Here is an 18573-nt window from a genome sequence, read left to right as displayed (position 1 = left end):
CAACCATCCGCTTCAGCTAAGTTTAGAGAATCTTCCCCAGATCATCGTAGTGATTCCTGATTGTCAAACTGGGGAAGAATGGGACCAGAAATGAAGAGAGAATGTGGAAAAACCGAACCTATAGAGAGAGAAAGGAGAGAGAAATGAAAATTCACGCTGAATCCCGATTTCAGCATATTTATAGACCGTTGACCACGTGACTTCGTCAACGAGACATGTGTACTCGTCAACGAACTGCAGAAGGGTATTCATCGATGAATGTAATGGGTTCATGGATTAACCCTTAATAGCCTGAAATTCTATCTTCTCTTCGAAGAGACACGTGTATTTTGTCAACATGACCTAGAAGGATATTCGTCGACGAAGACCATGGGTTCATCGACGAATCCTGCTGATGCCCCTCTTTTCCTTCTTTTCTTTCTCTTTCTTATCTTTTATTATTTTCATAAATTAAAATTTTCGGATCTCTACAATGAAAGCAAGACTTGTTGCCAAAGGTTTTACACAACAAGAGGGCTTAGATTACACGGAGGCTTTTTCCCCCATAGTTAAACTTGTGACAGTGTGGGTTTTGCTCTCGGTGGCAGCAATTCAAGGATGGTTTCTTTGTCAATTTGATGTTAACAATGTTTTCCTCCATGACAACTTAGAAGAGGAGATTTACATGCGCGAACCCCCGAGATACAACAAGGAGGACCTCACCAAGTATACAAGTTGCTTAAGAGCCTTTACGGCCTTAAGCAAGCCTCATGACAATGGTATTCAAAATTCTCCTCCTCTCTTATTGCTTTGGTTTTTCAGCAATCTTGAGCCAACTATAGCCTTTTTACTAAGTTTGATGGTGCTGCATTTATTGCCTTACTAATCTATGTCGACGATATTATTGTGGTTGGAAATTGTCCCACGAACATCACAAATCTCAAGTTTTTCCTTAATAGCTAATTTAAGATCAAGGATCTTAGTTCCTTACGTTATTTTCTTGGCTTGGAAGTTTCCTGATCTTCTAAAGGAATTCAATTATGCCAACAAAAATATGCATTGGATATTTTGGTTGACTCAGGAACCCTTGGCAACAAACCCACCAAGCTGCCTATTGACCAGAATTTTAAATTAAGCAAGGATTCTAGCGACCCCATTTTAGATCCAAGCTCTTATAGGAGGCTCATTGGTCGCTTATTGTATCCAACCCTCACTTGGCCTGATTTATGCTACGTTTTCTAGCTCCTTAGTCAATTTATGGACAACTTGAGAACTCAACATTTAGTCATTGCTCACAAAGTGCTAAGAGACATCAAAGTTGCCCTGGGACAAGGTATTTTGTTGCCCTCTACCTCTCAACTTCAGCTCAAAGCTTATTGCGACTCGGATTGGGCTTCATCTCCTGACACTCATCGATCTATTACAAGATATTGTATCTTTCTTGATGATTCCCTTGTTTCTTGGAAAACAAAAAAGCAAACTATGGTATCCCGTTCATCGACTGAAGCCGAGTACCGTTCCATGGCCTCAACTTGTTCCGAACTCACTTGGTTGCACTACTTGCTTTCTGATCTCAGAATTCCACATCCACAAACTATAGTGCTTTATTGTGACAACCAAGCTGCTCTTTACATAGCTGCCAATCCGGTTTTCCATGAATGGACTAAGCATATTGAGTTGGATTGTCACCTAATAAGAGATAAAATTCAAGGAGTTGTCACCACAGCTCATGTTGCATCCCAATACCAACTAGCCGACATTTTTACAAAGGCATTGCCTCCTTACCTTCTCCAACAGCATTTAGCCAAGAAGGGAATAGTGAATCTCTATTCTCCATCTTGCAGGGGCTATTACATAATGAGAGTCAACACTAAGTTGTAGGATGACCAGCTATATTCCTTTTTATTTTTTATTTTTTGATTATTCTTTTCATTATTATTTGTACATATTTCCTTGTTAAGATGCCTTCTGTTTTTCTAATATGTAAATCAATTAATTTGTTAGGAATTTTGTGTATAAGTTAGCTGCTTGTATCTTAATTGAAGAGAGCATTTTCCAAAATTCCATGCCTCACACTTTATGACCTCTCTCGTCTCCTTCCTCTGTTTTCTTACAAAGCGAGTTCTAAGCTATTTCTTCTCAAAGTTTAAGTTGGAGATTTGATTTTTTATTTTTTTATTTTTGCTTTAATTGTGATAAACCTATATAAATTTTAAATTTAGATTCAAATAAGATTTATAATTTGTTAGGTAACTTTTAAAATAGATTATTGTTTTCCCAAGAAATTCTTTTAATAGCTTGGAAATATAACATTATTTCCGTGGTGACTTTGCAAACTTGAAATTTTTAAACTTACACATTTGAATTTTTAGAAAGTTTTGAAATTTTTCGTACTTTATTGGTCTAAAAATTGATTATGTTAGTAAAAGTGGAATGAGATTAATCCATGATTTTTATAAACTAATTATTTTTAAGATGGGCTATATAACATCTCAAATTTTTTCATTGGATTGTTTAGTGTGCATGTAATATAAATATATAAATAAATATATTTATTTATTTATTTATATCCCTACTTTGATTTAAAATAAATATTTTTTTTTAATAACAATAGTTTTTTTATTTTAATATTTTTCTATTTAATAATTTGAATTGTGCAGTATTAAGGAATTCTGCATTATTTTAAATTTTGCATTGACAAATACAACTACAATGTTATTTTTAATAATTATTTTATTGTCATTTCAGTTTTTTATATTTTAATTTTTATAATTGATTTTCTAAATCATAGTCCGTTCACTTATGTAAAAATGGTTATCCTGATCCATTAATTCATTTAAAACACTATTTCGGAAACATTAAGGACTATTTAGTTTTGAAAAATAGTTTTTATTTTTCATTTTAGTTTTCCAACAAATTACAAAAAAAAAAAAAATAGCTATTTTTTCATTTTTACAATAATTTTTATAAATAAATAAATAAAATTAACAATTTTGACACTATTTGCTTGTCAAAATAATTTAATCTTTTATTTCTAACTTTTAAAAACAATTATAAACTATCACCTTGTTTTCCAATTTTTCAAATTTATATACAAAAAATTTTATTCTCCATTTTTCTAAATTTAGATAGAAAAGTCAAAAATGATAATCACTTTTCATTTTTTTTTTTTTTTAAGATTTTTAACTCTTACTTTAGATACCGGAGCGTGAAATTTGAATCTTAGACTTTTATTTATATGAATTATGTACAGAATTTCTTCTAAATTCACACGAATATAAATTCAAAACTCAAAATTCATTAGTTCAATTGTACCTTATACAAAATTGTTTTCCTTTTTGTGATTATTTGAAAATAAAAAATTATTTTACACTTTTAAGCGAACTTATTTTCTATCTTTTCAATAAAAAATTTAATAAGCTAAAATTTTTAGAATTTTTTGAAAAATTAAAATTTAAAGAAAGGAAAATACTTTTCAAAACTAAATAGATCGTAAATTTTTATATTTTTTTTCAAATAAAGAAAAGCTAGAAAAAGAAAAGAAAAATATCAATGTGAAAATGGGATAGTCAGCCATACTCAAGTATTGTGAAGGCTGTGTTGTTCACTTATTGTAAATTTGTAATCCCTCTTTGGTATTAATAAGGCCTACTTACCAAAAAAAGAAATCCTAAATGTGCCGATTACGCTTTTAAAAAATAAAAAATAAAAAAATATATATTATACAAATACTTTCATTTTTTGCTTTTATTTTTTCTCCAAACTATTATTCTCAAAAAACATTATAGGATTGTCCAGGGGGCTCAACATAACCATACAAGCCCCAAACTGCAATATTCATCAGACATCACTCTTGAGATCTAGTGAATCAACAGAGCTGTGAAGGTAATTTTAAATAAAATCAGTGAAACCATTTGTTTCAGTGCGTCTGCAACAGCGCAGTTAGAAGAATGCTGAGAGATTTTAGCTGTTTAGGCAGAAGCCAGAGTACAAATTTTCAATACATAGTAAACTTGGACTTTGTCTTCTCAAAGACTTGTTCTGCAATAACAGCACCCGTACCGTCTGCTCTTTTGATCTCCAGGTGAGCTTTTTGGTAGAATCCAGTACCCCTCAATGCATCTGCAATGAAATCATCGAAGCCGATAGCTATAGCTGCCTCGGCTTTGGCCCCATAAACCAACCTCTGTGTGAATAAAAGAGCAACCCGTTGAAAAGAATAAGGAAATTACATAAATTGGGAAACATTCTGAGTTATGCGACGAGAAAATGAGGATGGGTGGGGTGACTGGACCTTGATTCTTGAGAGATGAATGGCACCGAAGCACATTGGACAAGGCTCACAGGAGGCATATATTTCACAGTCTGCAAGCTCAATTTGATTGAGTTTTCTACATGCCTGGAAGAAATGTTGAAATCCAAGGTAAGACGCAAACAAAACAGTGTTCAAGTAAAAAATATTAATAGCTCTATGAAGGTTAAAAAAATCTGAAAAGAATAACAAATTAATAATTACACATGTATAGGAACAAGACAATTATGGATCTACGTCCTTGGGGGGAAAAACAGCTGCGTAATGGATGCTCTTCAAGATTCAGCGGACCAAAAATTTGGACACCTCACAGAACAGTTAACTAGAATTTAGATTAAAGGAAGGTAGCTTTGAGGGTTTGGCAATGGTACCAACCTAACCCTAGGTATGTTCCACACACCCCTTGGCATGATCAGGAGGACTATGGAAATGTTTCAAAAAGGGTTAAGGTAGATGTGCTTACCTATGATGGGAAATTAGACCTGAACCCCTTTTTAGATTGGGTAGGGGAGATAGAGGATTACTTTTGAGTAGTGTATACAGGGTGAGGACAAAGTTCAGTTTGCCAAGATAGAACTTGTAGGATCAGCCAGAAAGTAGCGGCAAACTGTGTAATCACCCCTGGAACAGTTGGATGAACCTCCTATTACCCAATGGGAAGTGATGAGACAATGACTGAAAGAGAAGTACCTTTTTCTTTCCCATAAGAAGCAGCTATTTAGTGACTTTTTGAACCATTGACAAACTACCATTGTAGCAAGCTATATTGAGCGACTCAAAAAGTTAATGCTTAGGAGTGCATTGTTGATGTCACGTATCAAACTATAACTAGGACCGTGAATAGTCTTAAGGAGGATGTTAGGAGAGAGGTTAAATTGTTTTTGCCTGTCTTTTGAGGCAGCTTATCAGAAAGTTTAAAGTACCTCAAGATTCCTTGTAGGTCTTCATCTCAGATGAGTGAGTCTTTTCACTCCAAATCCTTTCCTCGGTCTAGAACTATCATCCCGCAATCTGCCCTTGGGGAGAATTCTGCAAAGCAAATAGAGTCCCATCACGTTGTTCACTCTAGAGTCTAGTAATCCTCAAACTAGTAGCTCATTTGTGCATGTCATTGTTGCTACACTAGAGATCACATCGCTGTTCGCTATCCCCAACAAGCTTTGGCTTAAGAGCATGAAACTGATGGCGTGCCTGAAAGCTTGTAGATGCCATTGTATACTTGGGACTTGAGGGTGAGCTTGCTGATGATTTTTGAGGATAATTACCACATTAGTGTGGTTAGGTCTGTCTTATCCACTATTATGGATTGTGAGAAGTCGAAAAGGACTATTATTTTTCACACTTGGATTCATTGTGGAGATGGGACATACAAGCTAGTTATTGATGGGGGTAGTAGCATGATTGCATGAATGTGATCTCCAAGGTTGTAGGAAGATTGAACTTTAAGGGAGATCCAGAACTTCATCCTTTAAAAGTAAATTGGGTAAACAGGACAGATCTACTTGTCACCACGAGGTCACTTGTACCCATCCAAATGAGAGATTCTAAAGATATCGTTTATTGTGATGTGCTCCCGATAGATGTGGCAATGTCATGTTAGGGCATCAAAGGTTCTTTGATCGTATGATGTAACCAATCATGGTAAAGAAAACTCGTGTTTAGGCATAAAGATAAGAAGATCATCTTGAACCCTACCAAGCCCACGCCGAAGGATCTCAAGTTCAGGAACAAGATAGCCCTTTAAGTCCCAATCCAATGAAGTATTCACATGCCATATCATAGAGCTTTTGAGCAAGAGAGCTTAGAAAACATGTGTATTTTAGCAATCATTGCTCAAGGATTGAGAGTTTCCATGTGCGTATCCACCCGATGTAGAAGAGTTGAAATTTGAGTTCTTTGACGTGGTACCTAGTGATCTCCACTTATGCAAGACATTCAACATGTTATGGACCTCATTCCGCCTTCACAATTACCTAATTTTCCAAATTATAGGATGAACCCTAACCAGCATGCTAAATTGAACTGACAGGTAGGAGAACTCTTTGACAAGGGCTTCGTCAGACATAGTCTATTCTAACTCCAAAAAATAATGGATCTTAAAGGACCTATACGGATACTAAAGCCATCAATAAAATTACCATCAAGTACAGGTTTCCTATCCTTAGACTTGAGGATACGCTAGAAATGCTTGCTGGCTCTAATTGGTACTCCAAGATGACTTGCACAACGAAATCAACATATTAGACTTAGGGTATTAGGCCAAGGGATTAGTATCAAATGGCCTTCAAGACCTAGGATGATTTGCTTGAGTGGCTGGTTGCTCTTTGGACTTTCCAATGCTCCCAGCACTCTTATGAGGGTTATGACACATGTTGTGCAGCCATTCATAGAAAAATTCCTAGTGGTCTATTTCAATATATGCTGGTTTACAGTAAGACTAGAGAGGAGCACCTTGTACATCTTTATAAGGTCTTCATCATTTTAAGGGAAGTGAAGTTGTTTGCTAAACTTAATAAGTGCTGCTTCTTACAGTCTAGTGCGCTCTTTCTTGGTTTTGTGGTCTTTAAACATGGAATAGTCATTGATCCTAATAAAGTAAGAGCCAATAGAGAGTGGTCTGGGCCTAAGACTATTATTGAGGTTCGTAGCTTTCATGGCCTAGCTACTTTCTATAGGCAATTTGTAAGGCACCATCAAGGCTCCCATCATTGAATGTCTGAAGAAAGGGGAGTTTCATTGGACCCCTTCAACTGCTAGAGTTTTTAGAGAGGTCAAGCAAAAGATGACTCAAAACATATGTCCTTAGGTATCTAGATTTTAGTAGTCTTGGAGGTGGCTTATGATGCCTCTAGGGTAAGTATAGGTGGGATTTTGAGTCATGAGGGACACCTTATAGCATTTTTTCAGTGAAAAACTCTCAGATGCTAAACAGAGATAGAGCACATATGACAAAAAATTTTATGCTGTAGCGAGATCCCTTCAACATTGGAGATTATTTCTTGTTACCCCAAGATTCTGTGCTCTTTTTTGACCATGCTTTCGATCTCTAAGTTCATAGAAGAGTTGAGTTTTAAGTGTGCTAGTAGAGTTCTTCAACAAGTATACCTTTGTTCTTAAACTCTATTCTAGTTGAGACTAAGGTGGTTGATGGCCTTAGTAGCAGCTATTCTCCATATCATAAGAGTTGAGGTCATTGTGTTTGACTGTATGAAGTATGAGTATCGTATTTGTCCTGACTTTGGGCTAATCAAGGTGAGGGCTATCAAAAAGATTTTCTAGATTTCATCATCCATAAGTAATACATCTTTAGAGGTATTAGGTTATGCATTCCCTGCACTCTTTAAGTTTGGGAACTGCATGTTGGCGGGTTAGCAAGTCATCTAGGTAGGGATAAAACCGTTGCCTTAGTTGAAGATAGTTTCCTTGAAGAGGGATGTTGCTAGGATAGTGTCTCATTGTCGTACCTATCAACCAAATATAGTAGACAAAACATGGGTCCATTAATGCCACACATACCTTGGAGAGACCTACTAAGTTTGGATTTTGTTCTTAAGACTCTAAACAGCTTAGGGACATGATTCCCTAGGTTTTCCAAGATGGCACATTTTATCCCATGTAATGCGACTTCTGATGCATCTCATTTGGCTATATTGTTCTTTAAAGAGGTCATCAAATTGCACACATTGCCAACTTCCTTAGTGTTCAATAGGGATATCAAATTTCCAATTATTTCTAGAAACACTTCAGAAAATGTGTGGGACTCACCTGATGTTTTCTTCTATTCACCTAACTCTTGGTAACCTACTTAGGTGTGTATGACTATTCGAGAAAAAATAGGGTAATTGGGACTTGGTGCTACCTATTGTTGAGCGTGCTTATATGATAATTTTGTGAAAAGGTCCACAATGTCAAATAGTCCTTTTGAGTGTATATTCAGTTACACCCATTGATCTTGTTCCTTTGCCACCAAATGCACATATTTCAGAGTGTGAGTCTTTTGTCCATCACATTCATGAGTTGCATGCCAAAGTTAGGCGAAAACTTGCTATGAGTAACATGGACTCAAAACTTGTTGCCGATGTGCATTGTAGAGCTAGAGACTTTAGTGTAGGCGAGAGTGTCATGGTTCGCATTAGACCTGAACTCTGCCTTATAAATTTGTTTTTAAAGCCCCATGCCTATATAGTTGGCGCTTTCTCCATCCTTAAGAAACTTGGACCTAATGCATTAATTGATTTCCAACTCATATGAGCATTAGTTCAGAATATAATGAGGATTTGACACTGAGTTGCATAATGAGGTCAGGCAAAAACTTGCCCTGAGCAATATGGAATCCAAACTTGCTGCCGATGTGCATTGTAGAGCTAGAGACTTTAGTGTAGGCGATAATGTCATGGTTTGCATTAGACCTGAACTCTACCTTAGGAATTTGTTTAAAAAGCACCATGCCTATGTTGTTGGCTAAACGACCTAATGCATATTTTTTACTTTATTTGCCTACTCCTATGAGCATTAGTCTAGGCTTTAATGTGGAGAATTTGATACCTTACTAGTAAATTGTATGACGAGGTTAGGTGAAAACTTTCCATGAGTAATATGGATTCCAAACTTGTTGCAATGTGCATTATAGAGCTAGAGACTTCAGTGTAGGTGACTGTCATGGTTTGCATTAGGCCTAAACTCTACCTTGAAAGTTTGTTTAAAAAGCTACATGCTCGTGCCATTGGCCCTTTGTCCATCCTTAAGAAACTTGGACCTAATGCATATGTACTTGGATTGCCTACTTATATGACCATCAATCTATTTTTAAATGGGGAGGATTTGAAACCTTACCAAGACACCTTTGAGCCTCTTGCTTTGCCATCAAGTACTCCTATAGGGTCAGGAGCTCCTCAAGCCTCCTATTTCTTAGCCACTGCAGGAGATAGTAGAGTCGATTTTGGATGATGAGTTTGTGACATCTCCTCAAGGTGGTTTTTAACGATACTTAGTTCGGTGGAGAGGTTGTGCCGATTCAAATGCTAAATGGCTTACTCATGATGCTGTCCATGAGAGTGCTCCTTGAGTTGTTGTCATATTTACAGTCACTCCCTGGAGCAACGTTCTTTTCAGCAAGAGGAGTTTGACACAATATCACAAGCCAAGCTTGTTCAAGGCATTATGCTTGCATGTGACTGCTTGCCTTGTGTACATGGGATGAGTAACCATCATGTAAATAGCAGTATAGGCTTAATGCTTTGAGCATGTTTACGCCTTAGTGTAAAGTGGGAGTAAAACTCCTCAATTAGTTTGATGTTTCCTAGTGTCAAAATTAAAATATAATATAAAGCCCTTTAGGGGAGGGTGAGTGTTCACTAGTCTCGTAAAACTCACTAGCTTTTATAAACATGTTTAGCTTAGTTGCCTCCCTAGGTAGATACACATTGCCTACGGAGGGGATGTTAATAAATAACATTGCTTCAATGTTTACAGTGTGCTTGTCATTTGGTTATATGAACTGTTTACTTTCTGCTCGCTTTTCATTCAACTATCATGAATGTGTTCTTCTGGTAAACCACAGTATACTTTGGCTGACTAGTTAAACAAGAATGCTTTAGCTAGTGTCACACGGCCCTTCACAAGGTGTGAAGTATTTGGCCTATGACACGGAGGACCACCTATATTTTTTAGGCCGCCCATTCATTACACTAGTTTTAGGCGTAGATTTAGGACATTGTGTTAGTATTATGTTTTCCTTTGTTTGTGTAATTTCCTCTTTTATTGGGGGGTTTTAGTTTTAGTAGTAGTCGGTATAGATTACTGGTCTGTAAGTTACTTGGACAATTGTTGTTTTTAAGCCAAGACTGTACTTTCAGTCTCCCTCCCTCCCTTCCTCCCTCTCTCTCTTGTGCAGCCTCCCTCTCCTTCTTCTTCCTCCTCCTTGATCCTATCTCTGTTTTGTCCTCTTCTGCCCTTTTCTGTGTTATGTTCTGTCTTTTTCGCTTGCTGTCTCTCTTCTTCAACACTCAATTCAACCTCTAATTACTTCTATTTTCAATATCCTGCAGCACCTTCTTTTCTTCTCTCCTCCTCGTTTTTTCAATTCTCGCACATTTCTGCTGTTGTCCTACATCACTATGAGGGACAACAACATACTCAAAACTCAACCTAATAATCTTCACACCTCTATCCACACAGCAATAAATCATCTTGCTTAAAGTATCAACAACTAAAGTTTTAAAAAAAAAAATGGAACAATGGATCACCTTGTTTGACACCTCTAGAATCAGTAAACCAAAACTTGGGCTCTCCATTCACAATGATGGCAAAAGCTCCCTATAAACGCCCATCCATCTCCTCCTCCTACTTCCAAAACCCTTATCCTCCAAAACCTTATCAACAATTTTTAAATTTTTTTGATAGTCAGGAATTCCAACATGGACGAGCCCTTCAAACCCCCCCCCCCCCCCAAAAAAAAAAAAAAAGCAGCACAAAACTGTGGGAGAACGTGACTGACTCTACAGCTCCTTTCCAATTAATTAAGGATTGGCCTTTGTGCATAATCAAACCCAAGCCCTCCTATTACTAGGAAACCTTGCAGCCCACCCGTGTCCACTTGACTCAACCCTAGGAGGGGCTTATCAACAAATCTCCAACACACCTAACCATGCCTTCTCAAAATCAAGCTTAAAAGCAATATTTCCCATGACTCCTAACATCTTGCAGCACCTCATTAGCCACCAAAGTAGCATCCAAAATTTGACAATCACCAAAGAAAGAGCATAGAGAGTAATCAATTGATATTTTATAAATTTCCACATAGACAATACACTGAAAACAACTCCCAAAGAGAATTCCAAAACCTAGGCCAGTTGGGATCATACATAGAGGAGAACCACAACTCACCCCTCCTCGCCTCTTTTGAACACATAGAAAGAACTGCAAGCATATTATCAACTCCCCCCCCCCCCCCCCCCCACCAAAACCCAAAAAAAAAAAGAATAAAAATAAAAATAAACAAAAGAGGAAAGCACACTCCAAAAGGACCAAACTCCCAATCCTTAAACCTCGACTCCCAAATACTCCCCATCCAAGACCTATCTACCAACACTGTTAAATTAAGAGCACATTGAGGAATACTTCGAGACCATTTGCCTAACCACATGATGTTTCTTGGGGTCTTCAAGACACCTAAAATTCCAACTCAAAACCCTTCTCCCTATATAATTGATATAGGATGCTGGCTTTTGCAACTCCTCTCCTTTCTCTTTTTTAGCCTCCCTTGTAGAAGGAGATAATGTTACGTTCACCTCCTTCCTAGCCAGCACCCACCAACCTAATGGCCAACCTATTCAACAAAGCCTGAGAATTCTCACCATCCCTACCCACATAATTGATAGAGGACGCTGACTTCTGCAACTTCCTCATTTCTTTCTTTTTTCTTAGCCTCCCTTGCAGAAGGAAATAATGTTACTTTTGCCTCCTTCTCAACGTCATCAACCAACCTATCCAACAAAGCCTGAGAATCCCCACTACCCATGCCACCAACCAATGGGTCAACAAACAGGAAGTTTGACCAAAAACCTTTTGGTAATAATGAGACTCCATTTCTGTATCATGCCATTTTAAGGGTTAGTATGCTTTCTTGGAGCACCTGCAAACTAATTCTCAGAAATAATATTAATAGGAATAGAAGAATAAGCAATCCGGAAATGAGAATTAATATCAAGATTAGAAGGAAGAGGAATGGCTAGATGCTCCTTATCAAAACCAATACCATGCTCAATATCAGTTCCAAACAAGAGTTAACCATGTATAGAAAAGCCTAATCACACGTCCATCCATCAAATGTGTCAGCCTCTGTTGCCTTTTTCACAGACTCAGCAATCATCATCAAATTTGATATGTCAGGAGCTTTGTTTGTGACACTGGAACATCAACATGATCTGTCAATTTATTAACAACAGACCTTTAACCCCCCCCCCCCCCACCCCACCCCACCCCAACATCCATATTGAACTCAAATGTCATTGGCTGAGATTCTGAATGCAACTGAGCATCTCATATACCAGACTATGCACCAACATGCATCCATCTATACACCATACACCATCTCTCTTATCAGACTCCAAAGGATTGCCCCCTCTCTAGAACAATTGAAACAACCCATTCCCCACCCCCCCCCCCCCCAAATTCACACCCTTACTAGGCTTCCCCCTCTGTGAATCTGCATTTCTCCACTAACTGTAACCTTCTTCTTCCCTGTGTAACTCCTACATCAGCTGATCAGACAACCCTACGTACCTCTCTCACCTTACCAGAACATCTTGTTGAGTATTTAGTTCCACCAAGTCATCAAATGATCCCCTAGGGTGACAGCAACTAACTTGTTCAGAGGAAGAAGTTGAAGGCCCTGAATTGAATCCTCCTCCTTGGATAAGCCCACCTCCATTCGCATTTCTATACCATAAACTTGGGCTTAACCAAAAAGACCCTGCAGCCCAAGCTTGCAATAACTCCAGACCTATTAGGTTTGTTAGATTACCACTTTACCTAAAAGCTTAGGCTGTTAGGTTGTGGGCCAGCATTGTAAATCAAGTTTTAACATTCCCCCCCCCCCCCCAAAAAACTGGACGTGCAGCCCAACAGCATGTGGAAAGATAATGATAAAATGACAAATAAAACCATTATAAGGAACAAACAATAAACATGGGCAAGCCGCCTAGAACCCAAGACCACTTGGTAATCAGCTCTAATACCATGCTAGATTACCACTCTACCTAAAAGTTTAAGCTGTTAGATTGCGGACCAACAATGTATATCAAGCTTCCACCATGCTCATTTTTGTTTTGAACCACAGATTCATTCTCATCCATTTCATTTGAAATTTAAATTTGAACCAATAATTAAGAGTTCCATGGTTCCACAACCTAACAGCTCAAGATTTTGGGTGGGAATTGGGTAACAATTGGAAACAGAGCTAGTTTGCTTCAGCACCATAGTTGCACCACCGGCGCGGTTCCAGTCCTGAGTATTTAATCAAATATGGAGGCATTTCTATAAAGGGTAGGAAATGTGGAGTGGAAGCCAGGCAGGGCACGTAGTGTAAATCCAGTTGTATAAAGAACCCATGAATCCAGATTGCAGAATCAGCCAAGCAGAAGTTCTACAAAGTTTTTACTGCACATGAACAGAAGTATGGATTCTAAGCTTTATAAATTTTACTTTGCAGTTTCTTCTATATTCCCTGTCAAATAAGCTCATGTCCTACTACTCGGTCAAACCTAATCCAAACTATGTCAAACTTATAACTGAACTTACCAGCATTTTGGAGTGTTAGAAGTTTTATTTTGCCCATACAAAATGAAATCCAAACAGAAATATCTAAATCGAAACCCAGACCCCAAAAAAAGTCACAAATTTCTCTTCGATGGAAGAATTCATTTTTTAAAGTTGCAACCTTTACAATCTCCCTCATTCTTATTCATATTCTGTTAAACACAAAAGAATGACAAATATTACCAGTACATAATGACCATTTAACTTCTGAACATAAACTACTAAAAGTTCTAAATTGTCCTTTCAAATAGTGATTCAAGACCAAGATATGATTTGAAACAAAAATGCCGGACCAAATATGCAGGACATCTGTAACAGACCATAACATCATAATGTACGATTCACTAAATCACCAGACAAGCTCCTTGCAAAAAAATAGGAGAATAAACATAGAAGTGAAATGTTGCATACAATGGGCATTATCTCTACACCATCAAAGTTCATCCTTGTTAAGCATAGAAAATATCTTCATACAGACATTTTTTGTAGTTTCCGCGACTTCTGACCACAGATATTTGCCTACCAAAAAAATAAAATAATTTTGGCAGAATAAGATGAAATTTCTAGTTAAAATTACCACACTTCAACTTCTCGTATGGAAGAACTTGAAAAGATCTACAACGTGACAAGCACTAGCACGATGCTTCCCTAGATAAGTTGTTGCCACTGCACAGAAGCTACCCTATAATTGCTTACTCCTTTCATTATGCATGTATTATGCAAATAAACTTACAAAACAAACAGTCTTGCATACAAAGCTCAAATTAAAACTTGTTCAAACTATAAGATGCTAAAAAAATCATGGGAATTTCATACGATGACAAGGTGAAATGCTTCAAAATTTAAGGATTATATAACTTCATTGTGACAACAGATCAAATTCTTTGAAGAACTGCAGAAAGAGAGAGAAGGAGAAGGGGCACTTCTCTTTCTGTAAAATAGCATTGCTTGCTTGATTATCAATAAACAATAATAAATTACAAATTAAATATTTTTAATGAAGTTTAAAAAAAAATCTTCAGGCTTATCATATGTATATGTATGTTTATTTACTGTTGATTCTACTGTTGGTCATTTTCCTTGTTCATATATAGTTCTTTTTAGGATTCAACCAATCATTCCGTCTAGTAATGTTGTATCCATTTCCATAATTAAATGTAAACAGTGCACTCACAATTAACATGTTGTAGCCATATCCATGTCCATGATTCACAGTTAATAATTAACTAGAAAATATCAAATAAGGCCCTTTTGTTAGTTCATGAGATTCATAATTACAAAATGTCATTTTTTTAAAAGTACTATAAATTTCTACAGGAAGAATTCCAAAGCAATTGGTCCGACCAAAATATAATGCGAACAGAGTATCCCTTGCGATCATTGCTCAATGATTTTTTTAGTCTAACCTCTCTTATTGCAGTAACCTCTGCATGTGCAGTTGGGTCAGTGTTTTTCAAAACCATGTTGTGACAGCTGACAACTACTTCATCATTACGAACAACAACTGCTCCAAATGGGCCTCCATCTCCAGAATCAACCCCTTTATATGCTTCTTCTACTGCTTTTGTTAAGAATTTGTGGTCTCTATCCTGTACAACTGGTTGAACAACAAATCGAAAAAATGAAGCAATAATAACAGAAGCCATGCATATAAATGTTACAAAAGCCTAAGCCCCGTATTCAACAAAAAGGAAATCAAAGGTATACAGCAGGGGAATACTGAATGAGAGATACAATTATGTTCCAGTGATATACAAGAAGAGGCATCTAAATGACCCTTCAACATGTATCGCTAGATGACTGAACAAGAAAATAGTTTTAGTAGATGAAGATAGCCTTCTGAATTATCACATAAATTGAGACAGTGATGTGAAAAGAGCGAGTCCAAATTGACATATTAGCTCGCAAACGACTGATCGTGTCATCTTACAAAAATCTCAAGGTGGAAAAGCACAATCCAACAAAATATAAAATTCAAAAAAAAAAAGAACTGAAAAAGGATGTAGAAAATAGAATTAAATCTACTCCAACACAAGAAAAAAGTAAAAAAAACAGGCTAACAATTTAAAAAATCAGTTTTGATAATATATGGTACCATATCCTATCATTTTTACTTGAGAGAGAAAATAGTAGAAAGAAGTAACTAGATAACGTAAAGGACCCCTTACCTTCTTGATGGCCAGCAAATGCAGAGGCTACAGAAATGGTTCCATCTTTAGCTTCCACAACTAAAGAAAAGAAAACAACAAAAAATTAAAAGGAATAGATTATATCAAATGCTCATATGTTGCAAAAACAAGAACAAAGAAAATGTTTGTCAAACATATTTTGTATCCCCACTTTGTAGCCACATGTATAGGTTCTTGACAATATGGTCAAATTTGTGCTTGAGAAATTCATTTGAGTGGGCTATATGTCAACATCCTCAATTGCTTAACTATAAAATGGGAATATAAAGCATGATACTATAGCATTGTTGAAGAACAATTATTGCCACCCATATAGAGAGTCTCAAAGATATAGGAATAATCACTGCTAAAAATGTCATTTAATAATTTCACTTTTCAATTTGCATGATCGGAGACCATACCACCATATCATTTCTTATCAAAGAACGAAGGGATTAACGGAGGCCGTTCAAAGAGGCATAGGTCAACTAAACGGTATTCCTATAGCAATTGAGTTATGGATTTTCAGTTTGAGTGAGTATTATCGGGGCTGTGAGATAAACGCATTTGGCTAATCCTATTAAGGGTAGAGGTGAAATTTCAGCTTGTAAACCTCAGCTAATTGACCCGCTTCAAATGACTGGTTTGAAGCAAAAAGGTGTAAGGAAAAGAGGATCCAGTCATCCAATTTCAAGGAACATCCAAATACTTCTTAATTGAATATTCGAATCATTATCTACATATCCCAAGTATAAAATTACATGTCTGATGTACAAATTACGGCAAGGAACGCAACCCATTATAAACGTCTCAAAAAGGCGTAAAATTGTGATTGTAACAAATACAGATCATCTACCCAGAAAAGGAATGGGAGAGAGAGAGAGAGAGAGAGAGAGAAGACTAGTCGCTGACTCCAAACATGGGAAAGAAGAGACTAAGCAAGCAGCAGTTCCGGATCTATCCAACAGTAGATGTGAATAAAAAGCCAACAGGGTGCAAAACCAAAAAAAAAAATACAAAAACGAATATTCAACAGAGATTTCCTGCTCAAAAATTGAAAGAAAAGAAGAAACAAAACATGCAACAAAAATCTGCAATTCTGCATAACCAAGAACTAATGGAACTGGATACAAAATGCAAAAACCGTTCGCTATGGATCTATCTGACGAGCCCCCCAAAACAAAGCCTTAAATCAAATATCAATACACAACCATCAAAGATCAAGCATGCTAAAATACTCTCAAATAATGAAAATCAGAAAAATAAACGTTTAAGAATCGTACCATTCGCATCTTCCATGATAGAATTCAAGTGAAAGACGTGAAAATGAATGAATTAAGGAAATGGGTATTCACGAAATTCGCCGGAATCAGAAAAAGAAAGTAGATAAAGAAGGGAAGTACGAAATAAAACGAAGAAAGCGGTCCACCAATTGGAATATTATATACTGCTCGAAGGATAGAAAACACCAGAGGAAAAAGAAAACGGTAAAGAAAAAGAAAGTGAGGTGACGTAGAAAAGCCGAATCCCGCGTCAATTCCTCTTGCTTCTAGATAATCAATAAAACCCGTGCGACACAGCGACAGCAAGAACCCTGCTCCTGCCCAGAGGAGGTAAAGGCTTGGAAGCTGCCGGCAAGGGAGGGACGCCCTTGCGTGCACATGACATGTATATATATATATATATATTTTCTAATAATAATACAGGTAATAATTGTTATTACCTGTATTATTATTTATTACCTTTTTCATTTACGTTATTAACTAATTTAATTAATAAAGAGATATTAATGAAAATACCGTGAGTTAAATATTTACAACAAATAATCATCTTAATTCGATGGTCCTAATTAGACTTTTAAGTTCAATTATTAAGGATTAATATTTATGCAAATTAACAATGGTTGTTTAATTGTTCATTATAATGCACTGCTATTAAGAATGCAATTACAATGAATTATTATTAATCATATACTTTAGCATTTAATATAATAGCAGTGAAATAAAATTATTAATATATATTAAAATTGTATTTAATATATAATCTATTGTTATTATCAAATTATTATTCTTTATTAATTATTTATAATAGTGAAGTTTGATATTAGAGATTATTATGATAAAATATAACTGATATATTTTATGAACTACTATGGTGCATTAGTGTTAATAATAAAATATATTGGTAAATTATGTGTCTAGAAATTATTAGTACAAAATTAGTATTTTTTATTAAATATTAACAAAAATAATTTTGTGAATTAGAAAATACACATTAAAATTTTCAATTTAATTAATAGGTAATATTATTAATGGTATATTCATAATTTATACATTTTAAATAATCTTAAATTTTATTATTTGGAAGAAACTTGGTAAGTTCTTCTTTTAAAAAATTGTGAAATTCTAACTTTGTTTTGAATAACAAAATTTAAAAAATCAAATCAACCAAGTCTCAATTTGTCTTTTAAAAATCTCCTAAATCCACAAATATTCTTTTTATTTTTGTAAAAGATGTAAATAATAATAATAATAATAATAATAATAATAATAATAATAAAGACGAGACATAAATTTTATGTGGTTCGGTTATGTCTACTCCATCGGCGGATAGGATAAAAAGTATCACTATTTCAAGAGGAATTATAAAATGATTTGAAATCGGCCTCGTACAAAATATTTCTCTTCTTTCTATCTCTCTTCTTCTCTCATCCTTTTTATTTGTATATTTACTCCAAGTCTTATGCGTGTATGTCAAAATGAGAGGGAGAGAGGGCCTTTTTAGGGTAATAAGGAT

General features: G+C 35.9%; 1 protein-coding gene across 1 annotated transcript; it reads right to left on the bottom strand.

Annotated features, from left to right (window-relative positions):
* Positions 1-3947: 3947 nt before the first annotated feature.
* Positions 3948-17449, bottom strand: LOC131153403 (guanosine deaminase). The gene is made up of 5 exons (XM_058105687.1): positions 17061-17449; positions 15778-15837; positions 15016-15206; positions 4274-4378; positions 3948-4165 (listed from the first exon to the last, which is right to left on the bottom strand). The coding sequence occupies exons 1-5, from the start codon at positions 17074-17076 to the stop codon at positions 3977-3979; spliced, it is 561 nt and encodes a 186-aa protein (XP_057961670.1). The 5' UTR covers positions 17077-17449; the 3' UTR covers positions 3948-3976.
* Positions 17450-18573: the final 1124 nt, after the last annotated feature.

The sequence above is a fragment of the Malania oleifera genome, chromosome 4 (genome assembly GCF_029873635.1).
Source record: "Malania oleifera isolate guangnan ecotype guangnan chromosome 4, ASM2987363v1, whole genome shotgun sequence".
In the NCBI taxonomy this organism is placed as follows: domain Eukaryota; kingdom Viridiplantae; phylum Streptophyta; class Magnoliopsida; order Santalales; family Ximeniaceae; genus Malania; species Malania oleifera.
Note: the sequence above shows the minus strand (reverse complement) of the source record. Positions and strands in the feature narration are given on the sequence as shown.

Coding starts and splice junctions, on each gene's coding strand:
- LOC131153403 (XM_058105687.1), bottom strand. Junction 15,207..15,777: donor ATTTGCTGGCCATCAAGAAG/GTAAGGGGTCCT, acceptor TTGTTCAACCAG/TTGTACAGGATAGAGACCAC. Junction 4,379..15,015: donor AGGTTACTGCAATAAGAGAG/GTTAGACTAAAA, acceptor CATTTCTTCCAG/GCATGTAGAAAACTCAATCA.